Here is a 23,073-nt window from a genome sequence, read left to right on the forward strand (position 1 = left end):
AGCGGACAGCACCACCGTGTGGTAATTGATCTTATCGCACCACATAGGTAGATCCATAATGCACTCCATATGGTATACTCAGCCAAACGTTGCCAGATGTGATAATTCATCATGAATGTTATAAGTTATGGTCGTGTGCAGGGCATGCCTATCCCAACCTTATAGTCTGTTAAGTAGAAAATGAGAAGTTTGTTATAGTGGGCCATTTGGTTTAATGTTAATCAAAAGAACAGCTTTATTAAATGTATACATATCGACTTGGTCAGATTAAATAAGACTTCTTCAACCTCTGTAAATGAGGCAAAATATGAATGTGTATAAGCAAATTCTGACGAGCCGCTCTAAATCAGAAATAAACCCACTGTGAAGCCGTGAGAAGCTGAAAAGCTCATACAGGAAGTTGTGTTCAGTGTTCGCCTGCGATCGCTAGCTTTATGGAAAGCTGAACCGCAGCACAAGTTTAGGAATACCACCAAGACTTTATTTTTTGTTTGGACTTGGATTCAAAGTTTTTTAGTTGAATTGATCGGGTGAGTGTTGTGGCCTCATTTTATAAGGTTGTGTTTTATGTTTAAGTAAAATCGTAAATTTCACATAGTGTAGCTAGCTCCTCGATAGCTTAATTGACGCTAGCAACGATGAGCTAACTGCATTTAATGTAGCTACTGTACCTTTGTTATAACTTTCCCATCGTAAGGTACATCTTAGGACACAGTATGTCCTTAGCACAGGTGAGCTTGAGGCTTCTGCAGGAGCTTTGTCTTTAAGGTGCGCAGTGGTAAAAGCTCCAGAGCTAGTAGGTTAACACCAATGTGACAGTAGGCTACATTCTCTGACAGCTGAAGGTCTAACTTGTTTTGCCTTCACCTTGTTGTGTTGTCAGGCCTTTCTCTTGTCTTAGCTAGCTTTATATTTCACCTGTCTTTACATTAAACCAAGCATTATCATTAACATTAACTAAAGTTTAATTAACGCTACGTGTTTCACGCGAGCCCTCACATTACGGTCCTATGTGATATTTACAGGAGGCATGCAGAAGGTAACCGCCTCCTTTGTCCGTCCTTTTCTCTTCAGTTTGTTGGTAAACACACAGCTATGTGCAGCTGTGTGCGGGGCTCCAGAACTCTGGTCCCTGCCATGCTCCCCAGGCTGCTGCTGCCTCAGACGGGCCACAGACTCAATGGCAGGGCGCTGTGGACCTCTCCCTCCTTGAAAGCTGGCACTGGAGATACCCAGCTGCCCCCTCTGCCTGGCCAGGCCCGTGTAGTGATCTGCGGTGGAGGCATTGTGGGCACATCAGTGGCATATCACCTGGCCCGCTTGGGCTGGACTGAGATAGTGCTGCTGGAGCAGGGCAGGTAAGACTTGTAACACAAGCAGTTGAATAGATATATTTTTTAAAATGTAGTTTTGCCTTGACATTTCTTCTCATTGCAGACTCGGTGCTGGAACAACAAGACTGAGTGCCGGCATAGTTAGTGTTGCTAAACCTATTTCCATAGAGTGTCAAATGGCAAACTATTCCAACACTCTGTACCAGCAACTGGAAGAAGAGACAGGAGTTAAAACCGGTAAGTCCTTCATTAGCTGTACATGATGTATTACCATACTGATCTAAGTGTGATTTTGTTTTTAGGGTATGTGAAGACTGGCTCACTGTGCCTCGCCCAAAATCAAGATCGATTCATCTCTCTAAAGCGCTTGGCTTCCAGACTCCGGTAAGAAGGCAATCAAAGAAGCTAAATTCCAAAAATTCACTTTGGGGTGTACACTTGATCGGTATAGTAGTAATGTGGAATAGCACAGGTATCTCCTAAGAGCTATTGTTTGTTTGTCATTTTAGAGTAATGGGCATCAGCTGTAACATAATCAAGCCAAAAGATATAGCTAAACTCCATCCACTTGTTAACATTCATGACTTGGTGGGGGCTCTTCATCTTCCTGAGGATGCCGTGGTTTCTTCACCTGATGTCAATCACGCACTTGCTGTTGCAGCAGCTGGAAATGGTTTGCTCTTTTTATATTAGTACAAAGCACAATGCACTATTTGAATTAAGCTACATTAACATTTTTTTTTTATGAATATGTGATTGGTGTACATACTTTTAACTGAAAGATGTTTAGATTTTACTGGAATCTGCCTCTAGTTTTACATTGTATTATTATTTAACTGATATTTCTACACTGGAATTTCAACATTGAAGCTCATTCAACCAAAAGAAATGCCTTATATCCGTGTTGAAATTATATAAATGCTTTACACGGAACAATTTTAAGATTTGGTTAAACTGTATAATCTGTGTATTCCTTCTTTAAATCAGGGGTCCAAATTCTGGAAAGAACCACTGTCCAACAAGTTTTGGTGGAAAAGGGACAGGTGATGGCCGTAGAGACAGATCGGGGCTCCATTGAGTGTGAATTTTTTGTCAACTGTGCGGGACAGGTGAGTTTACACCTAGATACCAAGATACACTATGTAATGTTTCTGGTGGAGGGTCCGCCAACTGCTTGTCTCCATAGAGCTCTTGATGCTTTGTCTGTAATCTGCTTACATGGAGACAAGCAGATGTCCCTACTAAACCACATTACATGTCAGATCTATGGATAGAACTGTTTTTTCAGCAATAAAAACATCTGTAATTGATTAAATAAAAAAAATGAGCCAGTAACAATCTAAGCAAAGCAATACCATCTTCACAGAGACAAACTGGTAGCATATCCTCCATCGGAAAAGTTACACAGTACATCTTTAAGATAATCATGGTTTTACATAATGGACAGTCATTTGGATCAAATTGTTTTGGGGTATTTCATTCCTATTGTAGTCGTGTGCTATGAGATCTAGTGTGATAGCAATAACTAAAAATATGTTTACAAAGTGCAAAAATGTGAGAAGTGTTGGAAAAAATACAACTAATATTCAATTACACAAAAATGACACTGAAGTGAACAAAATCTTATATAACTGGCTTATACAAAAGAAAAACAGGACTCAATAACCATGTGCTTTTGTCCAATCTGTTTCAGTGGGCTTATGAGCTTGGCCAAGCGAGTGAGATGAAAGTGTCCGTTCCTCTTCATGGATGTGAACACTTTTATCTTCTCACCAAACCACTCGAAGATCCAGTTCAGTCCAACACTCCAGGTATAGAAACAAAGCTCACATGAAAACATGTAGGACAGTTGGTTTTCCTCTGCTGTATAAACTGCAGAGGAATTGCCTAACTAACTAAAGTCTTTTGTACAGTGATTCTTGATATGGATGGAAGGATTTATGCACGGCCCTGGCAGGGGGGAATCCTTTCAGGGGGTTTTGAGAAGAATCCAAAACCCATTTTTACTGAGGGTCGTAACCAGCTGGAGATCCAGAATATGCAGGAGGACTGGGACCACTTTGGTAAGAGGGCATCCACTTCTTATTCAAAGTTAAGTCTTCATAATTACAGTGAATGATAAAGTGCTCACATCCTGTTGCAAAATAGTAGTTTGAATAGTGTTTATTCCAAAAACTTATTTGGTTGACTCTCTTGTGTATGTATTTTAAGAAAAAAAAAAAAAAATTATAATAATAATTTGTAATTTTAAAGTTTTTTTTTTCTTTGACCTCCAGAGCCCATGCTGAGTGCACTGCTAAGAAGAATGCCTAATCTGGAGTCTGCAGAAATTCAACAGTTGGTCAATTGTCCAGAATCCTTTACTCCTGATATGCGCTGCCTGATGGGGGAAACACCGGGTGTTTCTGGTTACTACGTGCTGGCTGGAATGAACTCGTCTGGCCTGGCTTTTGCTGGAGGAGCTGGAAAGTATGTTATTGTTACTTTTTATATATAGTGTGTGTGCATATATATTATATTATATTGTATTATAGAATAGAATATAAATAAATAAATCATCTCTTTGTAATTGTTTGGCCTTTTAAGGTATCTGGCAGAATGGATGAGTTATGGCTACCCCACAGCTAATGTCTGGCCACTTGACATCAAGCGATTTGGCAACTTGCAAAGTAGCCGAACCTTCCTGCGACACAGAGTTATGGAAGTCATGCGTAAGTTTATTTTTCATGCTTCTTGGTCAACAGTTTTTTTCCTTTTATTTATAGCTTCACAGCTATATTTAAGCAATATCAGTATTTGCTTTAGAAAATGAATATTATATATTAAAGAGTAAAAATTACATAGCCACCTTAAGATTTGTGTACACTTCGCAGCTCTGTTGTATGAGCTAAAAGTCCCACGGTGGGACTTTCAGACTGGTCGTCAGCTGAGGACTAGCCCCCTGTATGATCGTCTGGATACACAGGGAGCTCGCTGGATGGAGAAACACGGCTTTGAGAGACCCAAATATTTTGTGCCCCCAGGGAAAGGTATAAAAGATGAGCACTTTACAATGAAATGATTTAATATTAAGCGGGTAATTTTGGAATTTCCAGATCTGCTTTCACTGGACCAAAGTAAAACCTTCTATAAACCAGACTGGTTTGACATTGTCGGAGCTGAAGTGAAGTGCTGTAAAGAGGCTGTCTGTGTCATTGACATGTCTTCTTTTACCAAATTTGAACTGACTGTGAGTCATTTATTAATACTTATTCAAGCACTATTTTAACAGGATTTTGTAAATATTGCATACTTGTACAACTTTGAAAGTATTAAATTGATGTCACAGTCAGCTGGTGACCAGGCCCTTACGTTGCTGCAACATCTTTGTGCGAATGACCTTGATGTTCCAGTTGGACATATTGTACACACTGGGATGCTAAACAAGAGAGGAGGATATGAGAATGACTGCAGTGTGGTTCGAGTGAGCAAGAACAGGTGTGAAAATCCCCAGTGATAACTATACATTAATAGATCATAGTACTTAAATAGTTTTGTGTCTGTAGCTTCTTTATAGTTTCTCCAACAGACCAACAAGTTCACTGTTGGTCTTGGATTAAAAAACACATGCCCAATGATCCACATCTGCATCTAGAAGATGTCAGCTGGAAATACACAGGTAAGCATGCATTAAACAAAAATGTAAGTAGACCTACATTACAATCATTGTTCACACCTACTACAGGTTACTTCACACAGAATGCCTCTTATTCCTGTGGTGTGTGTATGTATGAATGAATGACTGAATGAAAGAGGTGGTATCCCTTTCCCGACTACCATCATCGACCACTCACTCACTCAGTCAAAGTGTGAAGAAGTAACAATAGACTACTCCTGTAAAAGAAAGGAGGAGAAAGAATATATACTCATAGATATGGGGCCCTTATATGAATTCTCACAATTGTTTCCCCCCTTAAAAGCTCTAAACCTGATTGGGCCACGAGCAATGGATGTTCTGGCAGAGTTGTCCTATGTTTCAATGACACCTGACCACTTCCCTTCCATGTTTTGTAAGGTAAGCAGTTGTTCTATATTCTTTATTATTTAGCAATATTAAATGCTGATTGTGCAAATACTTACAGGAGATGAGTGTTGGATATGCCAATGGCATCAGAGTGATGAGCATGACTCACACAGGAGAACCAGGCTTCATGCTCTACATTCCTATTGAGGTAAGGGTTGCGTAGTCTACACACAGTAGGCAGAAATACAAAGGTCACAGCATTTTTGCTACTATGGAACATCTCTGAGTGACACCTACATCAACATCTTAGTTTAAAGATATTTTTCTAACTACAGATGTACATTTGAGAGGATAATTTCCAGTCTTCTTTTTATCTTACAGTATGCCCTCCATGTATACAATGAAGTGATGTCTGTGGGTCAGAAGTATGGGATTCGTAATGCTGGGTACTACGCATTGCGTAGCTTGAGAATTGAAAAATTCTTTGCGTTTTGGGGCCAAGACCTGGATGCTTTCACTACTCCACTGGAGTGTGGACGGGAGTTCAGAGTAAAATTTGATAAGGTTGGTTGGATGGTCATGATGCAGAATATTGAAATAGGGCATGGCAGCAGTAACACTGGGATAGAATGATATGGTATTCTGTTTTTAACAGTCTCTCCTCTTCCATCAGGACACAGATTTCCTCGGTCGTGAAGCTTTACTGAAACAGCGTCAGGAAGGTGTGACTCGGAGGTTTGTTATGTTAGTTCTTGACGACCACGACACAGAGTTGGACCTGTGGCCATGGTGGGGTGAGCCCATTTACCGTAATGGTCAGCTGGCAGGCACAACCACCAGCAGTGCATACAGCTACACCCTCGAGCGTCATGTCTGTCTGGGCTTTGTTTCCCCACCTCCAGGGCCAGAGGGGCTTCCAACACCAATCACTCCAGACTTCATCAACAGAGGGGACTATGAAGTGGACATTGCAGGCCAGCGTTATCCAGCTAAAGCCAAACTCTATCCCTTCAGTTCCCTGTTCACTCAACAAAAACGTCGCAAAGATGACCTGGAGCTCAGCAACCTTTAGGGCAAGTAATAATATAAAAAAAACCCTCATAGGGGTCATTAGGCACTCCACCAATTTACCGAATCCACTCCTGCTAAAAATGCACAGTGCCATTCATTTTCAGTTTGTCATTTGAGGCAGGTTGCTCCTTTACGGTGTCCTTGTGGAACTTTTTAAAGTGCAATATTAGAAAAGGACTTTCCCCTGCTGTTTGACTCCATATCAAGTGCCTTTATTAAGGCAACATCAGCACAAGCTGCTGTCATTTGTCACTTTACTTGTTCAGTTGTCTATTTAGTTGTGACACACCATGACTGTACTTACTTTTGACTGTCACAGGGTCAACTTCTGTTGTTGTGCAATTACCTTAAAAGTCAATGTTGTGATCTCTCTAATGACTCCACATAGTTCATATTTCTATATATGGGAGAGCATTCTATGTGCCATTGTGGCTATTGGTTAAAATCAAATATTGACCACTACATGAAAAATACTAGCAAAGATATAAGTGTGCTTTCCATTTGGCAGGGAAGCTGCTATATTATTGCCTTGTGATAAGGCTTCCCTTGTCTTTCTTATCTAATTGCACAAAATGTAAAGGTGGTGTTATGTTTGTGTTATTTATGTTTTCTGTATAGAGCATCGTTTTTATTGTAGGCATTTCTTCATTGTACATGTAGTGTTGAATGTATGGCAGATGGGTAAAAGATTAAGTGAAACTAGTTTTATCCCAAATATATTTGCAAGCAAACTACATCTTAAATGGGCCATGGAGTTTTTTGTGACCCAGTGTGATGACATAAGAAAGGGAAGAGTTAATTTACTTTTGCAATAAAGCCGTGTATTTTTGTATAGCTATTAAATGTCTATTTACTGTACTATTAGTTGATTATTGGTTAAGTTGTACTGTTGTGTTGCAGTTATGTTTTAGGTGGCATATCAGAAATGCTTTACATGCTATGCCTACATGTAGAAATGTTTGTATCGTTATGGGGCAAAAATAGACAAACTTCACATTTTGGACAAAATACACATCTTCACAAAACTGTGTAATGACGAGAGCTGTAGGTTTACAAGTACAATCTTTTCCACATAATCATCCTTGCTTTTGATGCAGTCACAGCTGTAAAATAAGGGCTAATGTTTTTACCCTGTCCCAGTACTTTAAAAGCACTTTTTTAAATTGAAAGGTGTATAGTTTAACGCATTGACACATTTCTCCTTCAACCAAACATATGATAATAAATGTTTGCACAACCACGTTTGGTCCTGTTGCTATGTAGTTTTGCATCTATTCCAAAGTTAGACTGGAATTTTCAAAGTGAACTAGCAACAGATTTATAAAATATGTAAGTGCAATATATAAAACATTTTATTATACAAATACGCTAGCATTATACATTTGGTCCACTAGACCTCAAGTTCTCCGAGCTTTGCGTGGGCGGCATCCATTATGTGGCACAGGCGTGTTGTCAGTGATGGACACCACCTCCAGGCCTCCCATGGTTAAGCCTTTAATTGCAGACTGCAAAGGACAGACATGCGTTTTAACTCAAGGGTTCATCGGGGTTTAAAAAGAAAGCATGTTCAGTGGACACACAAATGTAATCATAGCCAACCTTGCCATGTTCACTGTTTACTTGGTGTTAGGCCAGTAATAGGTGTCAAACCTGAGTGTGTGTGGTGTGTGTGTATTATATAATATAAAAAAAAAAATGTATATATATAATAAAATATAATAAATAAATAAATTAAATCTCTATATTATCTCTTAATAATACTGGTATTTTACTGGAAAGGTGCATTGCTGAAGTTCCATATGGGCTAATAATAATAAAGTTTGCAAATAAACAATTGCATTCAAAACACCTTATAATATGTATACTTACTTGACGCCCAGGACCAAGTCCCTTCACCACAACACGAACATGTGCGACTCCCTTTGCTGTTGCTTTCTATTAACAACAAAAAAACATTGGTTGGGACAGGGTAGTTGGTATTGATTTATGTTACAATCACTGAAAAGAGACTTACAGCTGCAGCAGAGATTGCTGCAGTTTGAGCTGCAACAGGTGTAGCTTTCTTAATATTTTTAAATCCTTCTGTCCCACAAGATGTCCTGACAAGAGATGCTCCTGCACTGTCTGTCAGCTGAATGTGTGTGCTGGTAAAAACATTCAAGTAAGTAGCGTTAACAATTGTGGTTTTATCTACACCACGAAGCAAAGAATGTCTAGTTTAAAATTGAGCTGGAGGTCAGGCAAGAATGGTGGAACTCACTGGAAGATTCCACGTGTGTCGACTTAATTTATGGTTGATATCTCTGTAATTACTCTCACTATCCATGTGAAACGAGATGGAACAAGTTTGTGCATCTTTACCAGTAGAAATAAACCAAAGAAAGTCGTGCCAACATTCATTTCCAAAGATGTGATTGTTGTCAACTGAAAGGACTTTAAACCATAAAATGAATATGTCAAATTGTGGAGTCAATCCAAAACAAATGCTCATAACATTCAGCATATTGATCACACATTTGAATATTCTTTCCAAAAACACAAAATCTTCTATAGATTTGTAGGCCCCTGCCCTCCATCTGATAACATGACATCCCCAAAGTGAACGTGTTAAGAATATATAAAACCCACTTGTTATAGGTGGCTTTGATATGAGCTATAGGTAATTCTTCAAACTTCTTCCCACCCCATCTCAGTGGACTGTCCTCGCCCGGCAAGGGCGGGAGGTGGCTGTAACGTAAACACAATTTGATGTTAATTCATGTTATTTTAGTGAAAGCTCAGACGTGAAAAAAACAAAACAAAACACCAACCTGAAATCTTTAGAAGACTTTTTCGATTCAGTTGTGGATGTGGCGACCTCCTGCAGTCTGACAACACCGCTACACAATGTTCGCTGTAATGTACTTTGTGCCCATCTGTAAACAGTGTAAATAAAGTGAGCCTCATTCAAAGCATTAAAAACAAACACAGCTAGGTCAACAATAATAATTTAGCAGCAAGGACTATGGAGATGGTGCTACCAAGCATGTACCGTGAGCTCCCTTTTCCGTGCAGAGAACCGGACAGCTGGCGGCACAAAGAACTTGTAGAGCTGAATATACGCTGTAAATTAAACATTTTGTGGATAAAACAACGCAATGATTACTTATTTGTTAGAACTGACAGGTTGAAAGCATTCGCAGCGTGACATTGGGCAAAATGGACTACATTACCATTACTCTAGCGGAGGGGGGATTATACATATTTATTTACTTAAAAAATAAGGGAAGTTTTTTTTTATCTATGCATTTTAATTTAACATATCCCACATTAAATAACTGTATTGATTTCTAACGCAGAATTTTATATAAGAGTTAGAAAAAAGTATGCATCTCACCCCTTCAAAACAAAATGGACTGCTCCAATGAAACGAAAAGAATTGTGGGTATTGTGCTGCTGCATTCAGGGCCGCAGTTGTTTGCTAAGTTCATTATCTAGGCTCTCTGTAAAATGTAGCTTATGGGTTTTATATTAAATAAACAACACGCGTTTTACGTATTCCACGCACACTTCAAAACTTTAAATATATAAAGATGTTTGGTTAATAAAATCACGCAGACACATAATACAAACATTACTCACACATATATACATACATAAAAGTGACCAGATTTTCAAAATAAGCCCCCGGTTTGTGCTGGTTGGTAATAAGTGCACGAGTGCGTAATTAAGGAAAACTGTTATATACAGACTATTTATGACTATTTTCTTTTTGTTTTGGTCGTTTTTAAGATGATTTTGTATATTTTACCTAAACACATGACAATTTATGTCTCTCTTTACCATTGGCAGGCATTAGAATAGAGTCAAAATAGGGACATCTGGAACTGTCCTGGGTAAATAGGGATGTCTGGTCACCCTAACATACAAACAGATACATACATACATTCAGATATATAACATGCATGCATGCATGCATGCATGCATGCATGCATACATACATACATGCATGCATACATACATACATACATGCATGCATGCATGCATACATACATACATGCATGCATACATACATACATACATACATACATGCATACATGCATACATACATAAAAAAAAAAAAGTATATATATATTTATGCATTTATTTTGGGCAAGTAAAGATTTACATTCATATACAATGGAACATATAACACAAGTGAAAGCATAATAGAAATTAAAATAACAATAACAAATTATTATTATTATAATTATTTTTTGCCCCAAAATTAATTTAATCCCACCCAAAAAATTAATTTAAGCCCACCCACATACATACACAACAGAGCAGTTAAGTGAGGAAAAGAAATATTGTCAACCAGGGCAGACATGTTTTAAATTAATGTATTTTCCATGGGGATTTTTTTATTATCGATATTGTATTTATTTATTTATTTATTTATTTTAATTGCTATTTTATTGTTGAGGGGTAGCCGTTTCGCGTTTTACTCACACATACTTTTACTTACTGACAGTGAACGTACCAAAAAAAAAAAAATGGCTGCTCCCTGTGGAAGGATGGCAAGTCGTTCTGTCATGCAGTTTTTATGCACATTTTCTCGTTCTACAAGCGGGAATACGGGATTTCGACAGTTCGGTACCGGTTCTCTGTGTCGGATGACTCTAAAGACCAAAAGTGTATCAGAAACATCCAAGCGTTCTCCGTATGCTTTAGCGGCTGCGGTGTTCCTCCAGAGACTGCCCGTGATCTCCGCGGACTGTGCGCCCATAGAGCAGACCTTCAAAGACATGATGCTCCAGGTGAGGATGGACCATTAAAACCACTAACGGCTACCATCATTTTCTTTATTACAAATAATCACTGGGTTTGCCGTTCCCAATGCGATACAAACCAGAGTCTTGTAGTCTATAGTCCACTCCAGTTCATTCTACTAAACTATGTTGATTAGAAGTCCCTATTTCCCCGGGACAGTCCCAGTTTTGAGCCCTGTGTCCCGTCCCTGCAGATTTATTCAAAACCATTGATTTGTTCCAGTTTTATACAAGACATGTTCTAGGTGTCCCTATTTTTGACCAATTTGATACCTGCCAACACTGGAGAGCAGGACTGGGTATCATTAAGAAGTTATGAAATGATAGACACCTCGATACGTAGGCCACGATATGATACATTCCTCGATACAGTGCTTTCAATTCGATATAATATATTTCAAATCGATTTGAAATGGTTAAATAAAAAATAAAGGCTAAATCATGGTGGTGATCCTAAAAGTCTTTGTTAAAACACTTAATGGGCAAAGATCATATGAAATGACGCCCATTAAAAAAAAAATAAAAAAATCAAAACAGTGAATATGCCAAATATGTCACATAAACGAGTTTCCTTCCACTAAACATGCAACAAAATTAAAATAAAATAAATTTAAATATACCAAAAAAATACTCTTATAGTAGCCCATGATATCGATATTGTATCATCACATTAAACGATATGATATATCGATATTTCTATATTTTTGTACACCCCTATTAGAGAGTCATAAATTTCCGTTTGTTTTGATAAAATACAGAAAAGCTGCTTAAAAATCACCAAATCGCAAAGAAAATGATTTATTTACTTTATTTACTGATTTATTCAAGATTGTCAGTTGAATAAATCATGAATGGGCCGAGGGCAGAACAATTTTCCTTAAATTCGCACTTGTTTCACAATTTTGTTTTTACAGACCAACCCAAACCAGGAGTGTCCCAGTTTTTGATTTTGAAAATCTGGTCACTCTATACTAAACTCTGCTTGCTCTAATGCTTGCGGAGTGACATACTTGCATGATGCTGCCTTGGTCTTTTCCAGATTGAATTGGAGAAGAGCCTGTTGTCAGACCATGAGCTACGTTTGATGGAGGATGCTGAGAGACTGAAGAGGAAACAGGCAGACGATTACGACTCGGATGAGGAGGACAGCCGTGAGGATCAGGACATTGTATTGACCCAGGACTTAGTGGACTCCTGGGAACAGAAATTTAGGAGCTTCCAGCCTGCCCCAAGGGTTAGAGGTCAGTGTAAATGCGAGTAACTGAACTGAGGTACCATTCATTTTATTAACAGACTGTTTATCTAGTCTGTTAATAAAATGTGTACATATGGAAGATGAAGTGAATGACTGAATGCATGTTATGGTTGTAAGTTTTCTGAGCTTGAATCTGATACACACATCTTTGTCTTAGGGCTTTGTGTAACTCCTTATTGTCCTGTTAAATAAATAAATGAATAATTTAAAAAAAATTTGGGCAGGTGATAGAAAAGTAATTTATCTGTGTATTCCCTCAGTCAGCTGGACAAGCTGGAGTAAAGATTTTTGCCACTCATCCAAGTGGCTTCTTCACTTCTGGAAGTTTCTGTTCCGTTTGCTATAATGTAATTTAATTAACTGAATTATGATAATATATTTTAAACAACTATGATTAAAATAGAGATTTATAGGGTGTTTTTATTACTTTGTAGAATTGATAGTATCAGTATCAGAATTAAGTTACACGCTTTATTATTGTGATCAACTGTGAGGCAGTCAGTTCAGTCATACACTTACAATGTTTGAACTTCTAATGACCTATAGGGAAAGCAGTTTTTGAGCCTGCTGCTTTTGGTCTTGATAAATCTGTTAAGCACTCCAGAGGCCAGCAGATTAAACAGGTGAGACAGTCATCCATCCACAGCTTTGAGCTTTAGTTGACATGAGAGCTGAAGGGATTTATCTTAGAATCCTCATGTTATTGTCAAATCTCTTTTATTAAAAAACAGAATGAAAGACAATAAGTGCAATGTGGCAGCAAAAATTTAATCTCATCTCTGCTCTTTTCAGCTTTCATTTTCAAACAATGCCATTATTGTCTGAAGGCATCTCATCCCGGCATGTTCATGTATATCATCACAGCACTTTTTTTTTTTTAAATTCAGGCTTTCTGTCTACCTCGACACCTCCAATTACCATATTAATCTCGTAACATGCTTCAAATTTAAAACCTATATTATGCAAAACTGACTGCTGTGCACTTTAGTCATGTTAAAATGTTGTTACCTCATCAAAAACATACCCAGAGATGTGTTTCATTCACTCATGAGTAATCCTGCTTTACTATTATTCTGTCTCCAAAACTCAAAATGCTCTGTTTCACCTTGTGATGCCGTGCTTGTTTTCAACTTAACAGTAACCTTTTATGTTTTGTTCAGTAGAGATTGGCAATTCGAGGGCTGAAATCATCCAAATGATTCTAGTGAAAATGTACTGAGTTTGAAAACACAGTGGAGCACTTCCTGTACTAACACATGACATCACAAAGTAGAACAGAGTGTTTTCTGTTTGAGAACTCAACCTAAATATGCAGATTTTGTGTGTTAAACAAAAAAGAAACAAAACACAGCTCAAGGTATTTTTTTTGATGAGGAAACATTACAACATAGATCAGTAAATTAAAATGGGCCCTTTAATGTGAAGATGCAGGAGAGGTACTAAGTGTATTCTCATCTCTTTCTGTGACTAGATGATGTGGATAGAGACATGAGTTCGGTGCAGCGCTGCCTGGCGGACTCTCTGGTGCTGGTGGCTGAACAGACATTGGGGGATCAGAAGTTGTGGCTGATGCCTCAGACGCAGTGGCAGGAGGGTGAGACACTGAGGCAGACCGCCGAGAGGGCTCTGGCTGCACTCCCAGGTGATTAGACGCTTTTTTTTCTTCTCCAGACCCCAATCAGGATTTGTGATGCTCTGCAGATTCCATGTTTTTGAGTGGAATATATAAAAAAATCTAATTGATATTATTTAGGTGTTCATATTTATCAGTACTGTGTACACCACTACCGTTTCTACCAATGGTAATACATACTCACAAGAAACACCCCAAAAGAACTAACTGAAGAATGTAACCTTTCTGGTGGAGGGTCTGCCACCTGTTTCCAGTAAGATGATGAATGTTCCATAGTATAGCATTATTTTTTTCTATCCTGGTTACAAGTATTGCATGAGGTCAGACAGGCTAGATTTGTGGAGAGGTGAGCCTGCTTAAGGTATTATTGAGGATTAAAAACACATGTTTTGAATAAATGCATGGTCACTAACACAAAGTTTGATGCCATACTCTGGAACATTCCAGACAAACCTATAATATCTCTATGGATGCAAACATGTGGCAGATCCCCCGTTAGAGAGGTTAGATCAGACCTGGGAAACATATAGCCCTTTGGTTGACTCTGACTGTCCTTTTTAAGATGATCAGGAATTATAAAATAAACATATTTTATAGTTTTACCTCATGCATAGACTAAAGCTGCAGTGCTTTTTTTTCAGAGGTGTTTTTATTGACATTTTTTGTAAGGCCGCTTCACTTTTTCTTTGCTTACTCATAACATAAAGTCTTACCAGCTTGCCAAAACAATGGCATTTACTGCTTTTTTTTTATAAAGAAATACAATTAATGTTATGCAGAATTTAGTTAAGCATTTTGGCCCTGCCCTCCATATTGTTGTCTGTTTCTTGTGTGGCCCCATGGAAAAAATAATTGCCCACCCCTGGGTTAGTGTACCTTTAAGATCCCTTAATTAAGTGCAGGCAATAAAATAGACAAAAGGATTATGTTTAAAAAATCTTCAAAACTTTGACAGAAAGCAAATGTATAAAATTGAGAATATAAATTACCTATAAGAGCAATACATGCATTTTAGGTAAAGTCCATATAGATAGTTACAACACAGTTATGGAGGAAGGTGATAAGAAGTGACAATAGTGACTGAGTACAGATGACATTTAATTAAAAAGAGTGATTTACTTCACGGTTGTAATTGTACGCCTACATCAGTCTATGTCCATTCACATAATACCTTGTTCTGCCTGAATAAATTAGAGTATTATGCTTAACATTTGACCACTTTGATTTGATGAGCAGAAAACATCATCATTCTCCATACACAATTTATTGGACATAGATTTGGGTAGAATTGATCAAAACTGTCAGAAAAAAGCAATAACTTCAATCTTTAAATGTCAGACCACCTTTAATTAAAAGGTCAGTTTGCTCAACATCAGCAACATGATCTGTGTTTATAACATCCACATTCCATTTTTAAAGGAAAAACTCATACCTTATAATGCTCTGCAAATACTTTGCTCATTAGAGACATATTTTCAAACAGATTCTTTACAAATGAAAAAAAAAAAAAGTCTCATTCATAGCCGATAACACTGAACAATCAATTGATGACCTGTCTGAACTTTATTTTCCTTGCAGAGTAGGTTTTGTTTGTGTGGTTGTTAAATTACAATTGTTGTGAGATGGTTTTCAAATGGTGGGAGACTAGAAGTTCTAAGTTGAAAAAATATTGTCATCTTGGAAATTGAGCAATTTGTCCTGATAGTTTTATTTGCATATTTTACCTTGAAACTTTAAAACTTGGCTATTTTTTTGGGGGTGTAAGATGATAGTGATAGGAGACTGATAAACAACACTATACACTATTAAGTTATTAAAGAGGGGGTATTATGCAAACTCTCCTAACATTGTTCCCTATCAAAACCATGCCTGAAGAAGTTTTCAGTGTCATTCATGCATGTTTGAGTAACTACTGATCTCTCCCAGGTCCTGCCTGCTTAAGACATTTTCAATAATTGTACAAAAGCATGATACAAAACAATACACTACAACATCTCTAACCTGATGTTATGCAGTAGTTTAATTGGCAAAATGCACGCTGATTATAATGTGATAGCACTCTGAAGGAGGAATGACTTAGCGCAGAGAACAAAGTGGGGGGTGGAGTCAAAAATTAAACTGAAACTTATTGAATGTTAATGCGTTGTTTTCAGCAAATTTAGCTTTTTCAAAACAATAACAAGAAGCATGATGACCTAAATATATTATGTGTTACCAGTTGACACTCCATAGAAGTGTAATAACGCCTCTTGAAGATAGATACCCACCCTAATTTGTAGGTCAGGTGAGAGTGCATGATTTATTTTAGATGGCACAAAGTTAGATTAAAACCTTGAAATAATGCTATTGGTGTAATTAAGAATATAACTTTGCACAAATCAAATGGGGGTTTTATGATGGCGTAATTAAAGGTGAATTTGTCCTCACCTTTCCTCTCACTGCGTGTCCTTGTGTCTCTGCAGTTGGTCTCAAGGCGACTTTCCTTGGTAACGCCCCATGTGGAGTTTACTCGTACAAACTGCCCAAGCCTCTGCGCACTGAGAGTTCACTTGGGACAAAGGTATTTTTCTTCAAAGCCATTTTGTCAGACAGCGGTCCTTCTGCACCTCCTAATAGTGCTCTCCTCTGGCTGAAGAAAAGCGAACTGCAGGGTTATCTCAAACCAGCATATTTGATGAAGGTCGAACGATTCATCCTCGACTTGTGAAAACTTGGACATTGATATTGCAAAGTTTTTTTTTCTTTTTTTTTTCTTCTGCTTCTGTTTTAATGTTAATAATACCTTCTCTGAAGCTGCTTGTCCCTATGTTGTTTTGCCTCAAATATTCCACATTATGGCATTAAATGTATCCGTTTCCATGTGGACAAGCAGGTGACACCCCTATATATAGAATTATATATAGAATGCATGTTTTCAAGGTATTTGTTAAATCCAAATAACACCTATACAAGATGCAGATGTTTAATGCCATAATGTGGAGCATTACAAGCAAGGCAAATACATCTCCAAGAAAACAAGCAGATGGCAACATCATATTTAAAAGGATACTCGCTGTGCAAATAAATGAGAGTGTTTTCCAATTACGCTGTGTGCATCGTCAAAAATTAATACAAGAACACTTAGCCCTGACCTGAATGATTTAGTGGATTTGAAGAGATTGTGGATTGATTCATTTGGACGTGTACCAGTGTTTTGTTTTGTTGTAACCTCAGCCATAACAAGAGCAAGTGAGAACCGGAGCTCTGAGTGCACACTTGATGCTGAACCGAGGGGGCTTGGCAAACCTGTTAGGAGTCATCAGTCGAGCCTGCCTGACTGCACTGTTTCACCAACGAACACTAGATGGCAGTATTGACACGCCATTGAGCAGGGGCACGGTGATAAGCTGTGTAATTATTGGTGTGCCGTGGCCTCAACGGGTCACTGCGGAGAGCGCTTTTGTGATCAGCCCAGCTCTCTCGCTTTCATACAGAAATTATCCATCAGACAGGCATAACGTTCTCCGGATTCTTTTTAGTAGGTAAGAGCATTGTGATGTTTCTGACCTATTTTCTTCCATTTGCGTCTGCCGAGACAAAAAGTTATTAATTTTGTAGACTCCCCATCCCACCCTTTCCTCCTCCACCACCACCACCACCACTACCCACAATCTTTTTCCAGCAGTTGTGCAGAAAGCCCGCGGTCTTGGTTAGATGTGAGATAGCGTTGAGAGCGCAGTGGTGCAGACAGGAGCCGAGGTGCAAGATGTGAAAGTCGAGAAGCTGATGAAGCCCATTAGAGCGTGTTTGGTGTGAACACAGAGGAGCAGACGCCCCCGCCTCCTCCTCCTCCTCGCCCTTCTCGTCTTCCACACGCCCCGCGATGGCTGCTGTCGCCCCGGGGCCAGGTCCAACGCCCCGTGGTAAATTCAAGGTAATCACAGGTGCAAAGAGAGCGCCATTCACCCTTGCGCTTTCATCCCGACCAAAGGCAGTCAGAGAAGAGCGCGCACAAACTTTGGCACGAACAGTAGAAAGGTTTATGTAACAGCAAGAATATCATCAGGGTTTAGAATTCAAGATATACAATACATTTTTAATTTCAACAAAGTCAACAGAGCCTTCTTTCAAGAGAAACTGTCCATACATGTGTCTTTTGAACCTATTACAACATCACACACAGCATTAGGGCATATCTGAAAACCTCATCCTTGTATTCTTCTATAGTGCATTGAACATATTTATCTAGTGTTGTTATCTTTAAGAACCTTCGAAGCTTTGAAGGGTTTTCCTTTCATACTTCTGTTTATATTTCTCTTACGTAGGCAGTGACACAAGTTATCGATTCATGGTAGACTAAAGGTGCAGATTAATTGGACGTTTCATTCCTTGTGACTGACCAGCGACTGGCTAAATATTATCGACTGGTTTTCCTGTTTTATTACATGATATTTCCAGAAGAATAGAACGCATGTTGAGTTATTTAACATTCTCACTTCTTTTGATGTAATGTGAAATCCAGCAATACAACTAACCTCAGCAATCAAGCGCTATGTAAGAGTTAACTTATTATATTCTGTCCCAGACGGAGCTATTAACCATGTAATATCGTTATTCCTTCATCACCTGGAGTTGTGTTCATATTTCATTTACATATAATCAGCAATATCTACAGACCTCTGAGGCCGTGTTGCCATTGAGCTCTCCAAACATAAATACAATTGAATTTAGTTTTATTTATGCCCACGCATTTATGCCCACCCCAGGCTTCTACTTCTTCTACTTCAACTACTGTTTACTCCACACTTTTACCAGCAGAGGGCGCAGATACTAATACAACACTAAAATAAACCCTAAATTATTATCTTATAAAATGTGGAATTGAAAAATATTTAAAAAGCTGTATTTGTGTCTTTTCTGCATTTACCTTAAGGATAACCAAAAAACAAAAACAAAACAAAAATCACCTGTGGCTACATCAATAGTGGCGACTTTGCTGCATCCAAGGTACTGGCCGACTGTCAACCAATTAGACAATGCATGATGGTGGCGAAGAACAAATGTCAAAGGAAAGGTCTTGCACTTCTTCACCACAGCAAAGGGTAAGTGAAAAACTGTAAATGTCGCCAAATGGACATGTGACTGGAAGGTAGTCTCACATTACCACAACATCAAACATGGCGGCATATCCAGCTGTAGGTATGTTACCAGTGACAGTCACCACACTGTCCCACTCTCTTATGGATTTCAAACAGATTTTGAAAGCAGAAGCTGAATTTCTTAACCTTATTCTTGTGATTCTTTGAAGTGGAGAGCTCTGAACGGGGGGCTGCCAGGCTTTGGAGCTCGGTTCCATGGGAGTGACCTGTGCTAAGAATAGTGTACTCTGCTGCTTACAGCACTGTAAGGGATGTAACAGGAGATAAAAGCTCAGCGCCCAGATCTGTCCTTTCACTTTGGTGATGCCACAGAGGTTTTTGGAGAATCTTTGCAATTGAAGAGAAATCAGTTTGAAAAGGAAGCTAAAATGCAATTCCATTTAAATTAATGGCTGAATTAATTAAACTGTTGTAACAGTATATTTTCACATTAGCTTCACTCTGATACTTGAAACTGAGCATAATGTATGAAGTTAGTGTGCTCCTGAGTCCTGCAAAGTAGTTCTGTAATACATGATGTAATGTGAATGTAATGTATACCTTAAGTAATCCAAATAATAATAATAGAAAAGTAGTAATAATGCATTGGATATATATAGCACCTTTGAAGACACCTAAAGTGCCTTACAGGGCATTCTCTCCATGCATGGTGGTGGTAAGTTCCCATCATAGCCACAGAAGCGACGTTGCCAATCTGCGCTATCACCACCATCCAGTCATTATCCAATCACTTAACAGCCATATCAAAATCGTACTAGTTAATGTGGGTGAAGTTTCCACTATCAGTTTCCACTAAAACAACTGTTGCCCAACTGTGGTACCTTGTATTACCAGTGGCCTCTCATCCAAGTACTAATCAGGCCCAACCCTGCATAGCCTCCAAGATTTGACCAGATCAGGCATTGACAATCAGGTATAAAATGCTAAATCAGTTTTGGTCAGCTTTTCTTTTCTTAGCTTTGCGCAGTTTGACAGAACAAGCACATTCAAAACGCACTTTAGGAATTGCTCAAATCAGTAATCATAATTTTAGAAACTATCCTTCAAGCATTTGGAAAGAACATATCTAGTAATAGTTGCACTCTAAAATGTGCAGTTCGTCAAAGAAAGGACTCAAAAAATCATGTATAGTGAGAAACTTCAAATCACATGTTAATGTAACACCTTATACTTTTTGATTATCAACCACATTTGTAATCCCAAAATTCTTTTCATCTTTTCTGTTGAGGGAACTTTACAAAACCCATCTTTGAACAAACTGGGGTATCTGGACTGCAGCAAGTGGATAGTTGACTTTTGAAAGCATTAAGTGCTTAGGAAAATGGGAGGTGTCCACAACGAGTCATACGACTCCTCACACCACACAACCAAATGGTCAAAATCCAAGGAAATTTAAAACATCCCTATGTCCTCTTGGCTTTAATCCTCCCAGCAGCAGCACTCGGAGTAAAACATGTTCTTGTTAGCTGGTTCATTTTGGCACACTTAAAACTGCAATGTATTCTAATTTGTAGCTTTGACATCTTTGACTTCGTACAGTATTGGTAAAAGTCAAATTCAACTCATTTTTATGTTTTCCATTTTTCCACAAGTAGCAGCTTTTCAAGTGTAAATTGCAGAAGCACCACACCACATCATTTAGTTGAAATGGCTTTCAACAAATGAAAAGGTTGTAGCCACAAATGAAAAATTTTATGAAGGTTTTCTTTTATATATAAATATTTGAAGATGTTAATATTATAAGCTCAAAATTAAACCTATTTGACAGCTCCCTACAAAGACACTTGAATGGACTATTTTTTTTCAGCTTCTGTTGTATAATATTGTGGAGATATCAGTTAAGACATTCCTTTGGAGGTTGACCAAATATGAGTTATATGAGAACAGTAACATATAGGTTCTATAAAGTATGCAGTACAAAAGGATGTAGAATTTGACTACAGCACAGTTCTTAGAAATATGTACCTTGGCAGGAGTTTGACATGTCGGTGAGAGCAGGTTCAGAGCGCTGCTCCTCCATGACCTGTCAGTGTCATGTGCAGTTAAAAACAAAGGCAGGCTGTAGGAGACAGCAGCCATCTGTACAGAAGCACTGCTCCAGATCTCTTCTCCACAAAACCTCTCAAATGTATTTACACACACACTTTCCTCGCACTTATTTTATGCAAATCTGTGACTGCTTATGTCCCGCTCAGGCACTAGTCATTCACAGCAGCTTAACCAAAACATCGAGGTAAGAGCTTATTGGCAGTCTTTATGTAGCATATTGGAATAGCAGGTATAAGAAACAATGATAGCGACCTCCTGAATTGGAACCAAAAAGCCAGACCACCTTAAGCGCCTTAACCACCAGCCTCTGCCGTTCAGCTATCCCAACACGCTGTGCTCCCAGCGCTGCACTATTACTCTTACTCTTAATCACAGAGTGACAGTCAGCTACAGCAGGCACTCTGCGACTCCTCTTCACCGGAGCTCTCTATCACATATGTATGAGCCACTGAATGCACCTTTAAGTATCTGCATTATAAAGCTGAACTTCAATACAAACATATGCAATGTACACATTGTACTAGATTGAGAGATTAAGCATAACATTGTGACTACTGATATGAACAACAATCTTTCTATCAGAGCCAACGTAATGTAGCTCAAAGCCTCCTCTTGGTCGAGTTTAAACTCCCAAAGACACCACTTTTCTTTTTGAGATTCACTTTCACAATAAAAAGAAAATTATGAGAATAGGGTCTGTTACAGAAATATTGTTATGGAGTTGTACTGAGTATGATAACAATAAAAATTAGCCACCGATTTATGGTACGGATGCAGAATGTGTGGACGTGAAAGATCAATATTTATAATAGTTTATTGTCACTCAATAACACCTAACACAAATATAAGTAAACACACCTTATAAATATAATACAAAGCACAGCACCAACAGATGTGCTCTCGTGAAAACAACTCAAGCTCAGAAATAATCACACCCATGGCAACACACAGGCTTTAGAAACAGAAAAGGTTGATTTAGCAAAATAATGGGAGTTCCCAATGAAAAACATATTTTCTTTATGTTTTATTTTTATTTTTGATTACTAACCTTTTCCAGTGGAGCAGTGCAGACAGTGCTTGAGGTACAACCTGGCGGTGTATGCAGTTGAAAGAGCTTGTACTGGTGTCACACATGTTTTTATGCTGATGTGCCAGTTGAGGAATGATACGATTTGCTCCACAGTAATTTTTAATTTTTATTATTAATATTTATTCTGGCAGGGCAGTAGTTCAATAATGCATGTAAATGGCAATTTTAAATGATAGTAAGTTGTGAGTTGTCGTAAACTATTGACTTAGGGCTCAGTATGAACTGCATTTGCATAAGCCTGCATGCATTTTCCACAACTGGCATGATATGCCTCAAATTAATAATTGTAGTATTTTAGGAAACAAAAGGAAATTTACTAAAAAACAAAAATGGAAATGCACTTTTTTCATTCATTGTGTTATGGTCAGTACATTTGAATTTAACATTAATAAGGATCTTACTTCCATAACTAGAATCAGCCCACTGTTATGATCAACAAAGCGAGTAAACAAAACCAAAAAATACTACTAATACTACTTGAACTGGTTTCCCCCACAGTCCGAGTAAACAGCATTTGGAATTTCCTCACCACAGCCTTTAGCTCTCATTATCAATGCTCTTATATTCTGCATAAAACTTAAGGCCAGAGGTCCTTTTATTTACCCATGTTTTTCCTCATGGCCACTGGGAGGTAAGAGCCACCACTGAAGAACTCCACTGCCTGTCACCTATAATTAGAAGCAATTCACTTTAGCACCACTATTATCTTC

At 38.3% G+C, this 23,073-nt stretch overlaps 3 protein-coding genes across 3 annotated transcripts; 2 read left to right on the forward strand and 1 right to left on the reverse strand.

Moving 5' to 3' along the window:
- The first annotated feature begins 393 nt into the window (after positions 1-393).
- pdpr (pyruvate dehydrogenase phosphatase regulatory subunit) lies at positions 394-8,155 on the forward strand. The gene is made up of 18 exons (XM_020941504.2): positions 394-530; positions 1,075-1,358; positions 1,438-1,571; positions 1,637-1,718; positions 1,844-2,007; positions 2,322-2,443; positions 3,028-3,145; positions 3,248-3,397; positions 3,611-3,803; positions 3,921-4,045; positions 4,208-4,363; positions 4,430-4,563; positions 4,663-4,811; positions 4,880-4,992; positions 5,294-5,388; positions 5,456-5,545; positions 5,719-5,901; positions 6,011-8,155. Exons 2-18 carry the CDS (start codon positions 1,096-1,098, stop codon positions 6,407-6,409), a joined length of 2,670 nt encoding a protein of 889 aa, XP_020797163.1. The 5' UTR covers positions 394-530; positions 1,075-1,095; the 3' UTR covers positions 6,410-8,155.
- Positions 7,743-9,582, reverse strand: mrps11 (mitochondrial ribosomal protein S11). The gene is made up of 6 exons (XM_020941506.2): positions 9,440-9,582; positions 9,219-9,323; positions 9,037-9,135; positions 8,423-8,552; positions 8,278-8,343; positions 7,743-7,913 (listed from the first exon to the last, which is right to left on the reverse strand). Exons 1-6 carry the CDS (start codon positions 9,523-9,525, stop codon positions 7,806-7,808), a joined length of 594 nt encoding a protein of 197 aa, XP_020797165.1. The 5' UTR covers positions 9,526-9,582; the 3' UTR covers positions 7,743-7,805.
- A 1,316-nt stretch (positions 9,583-10,898) lies between these two features.
- On the forward strand, positions 10,899-17,170 carry mrpl46 (mitochondrial ribosomal protein L46). The gene is made up of 4 exons (XM_020941656.2): positions 10,899-11,186; positions 12,238-12,439; positions 13,925-14,095; positions 16,549-17,170. The coding sequence occupies exons 1-4, from the start codon at positions 10,923-10,925 to the stop codon at positions 16,791-16,793; spliced, it is 882 nt and encodes a 293-aa protein (XP_020797315.1). The 5' UTR covers positions 10,899-10,922; the 3' UTR covers positions 16,794-17,170.
- The last annotated feature ends 5,903 nt before the right edge of the window (positions 17,171-23,073 follow it).

Source organism: Boleophthalmus pectinirostris, unplaced genomic scaffold (assembly GCF_026225935.1).
Source record: "Boleophthalmus pectinirostris isolate CB_2022bp ecotype Guang Dong unplaced genomic scaffold, ASM2622593v1 HiC_scaffold_19, whole genome shotgun sequence".
Classification (NCBI taxonomy): Eukaryota; Metazoa; Chordata; class Actinopteri; order Gobiiformes; family Gobiidae; genus Boleophthalmus; species Boleophthalmus pectinirostris.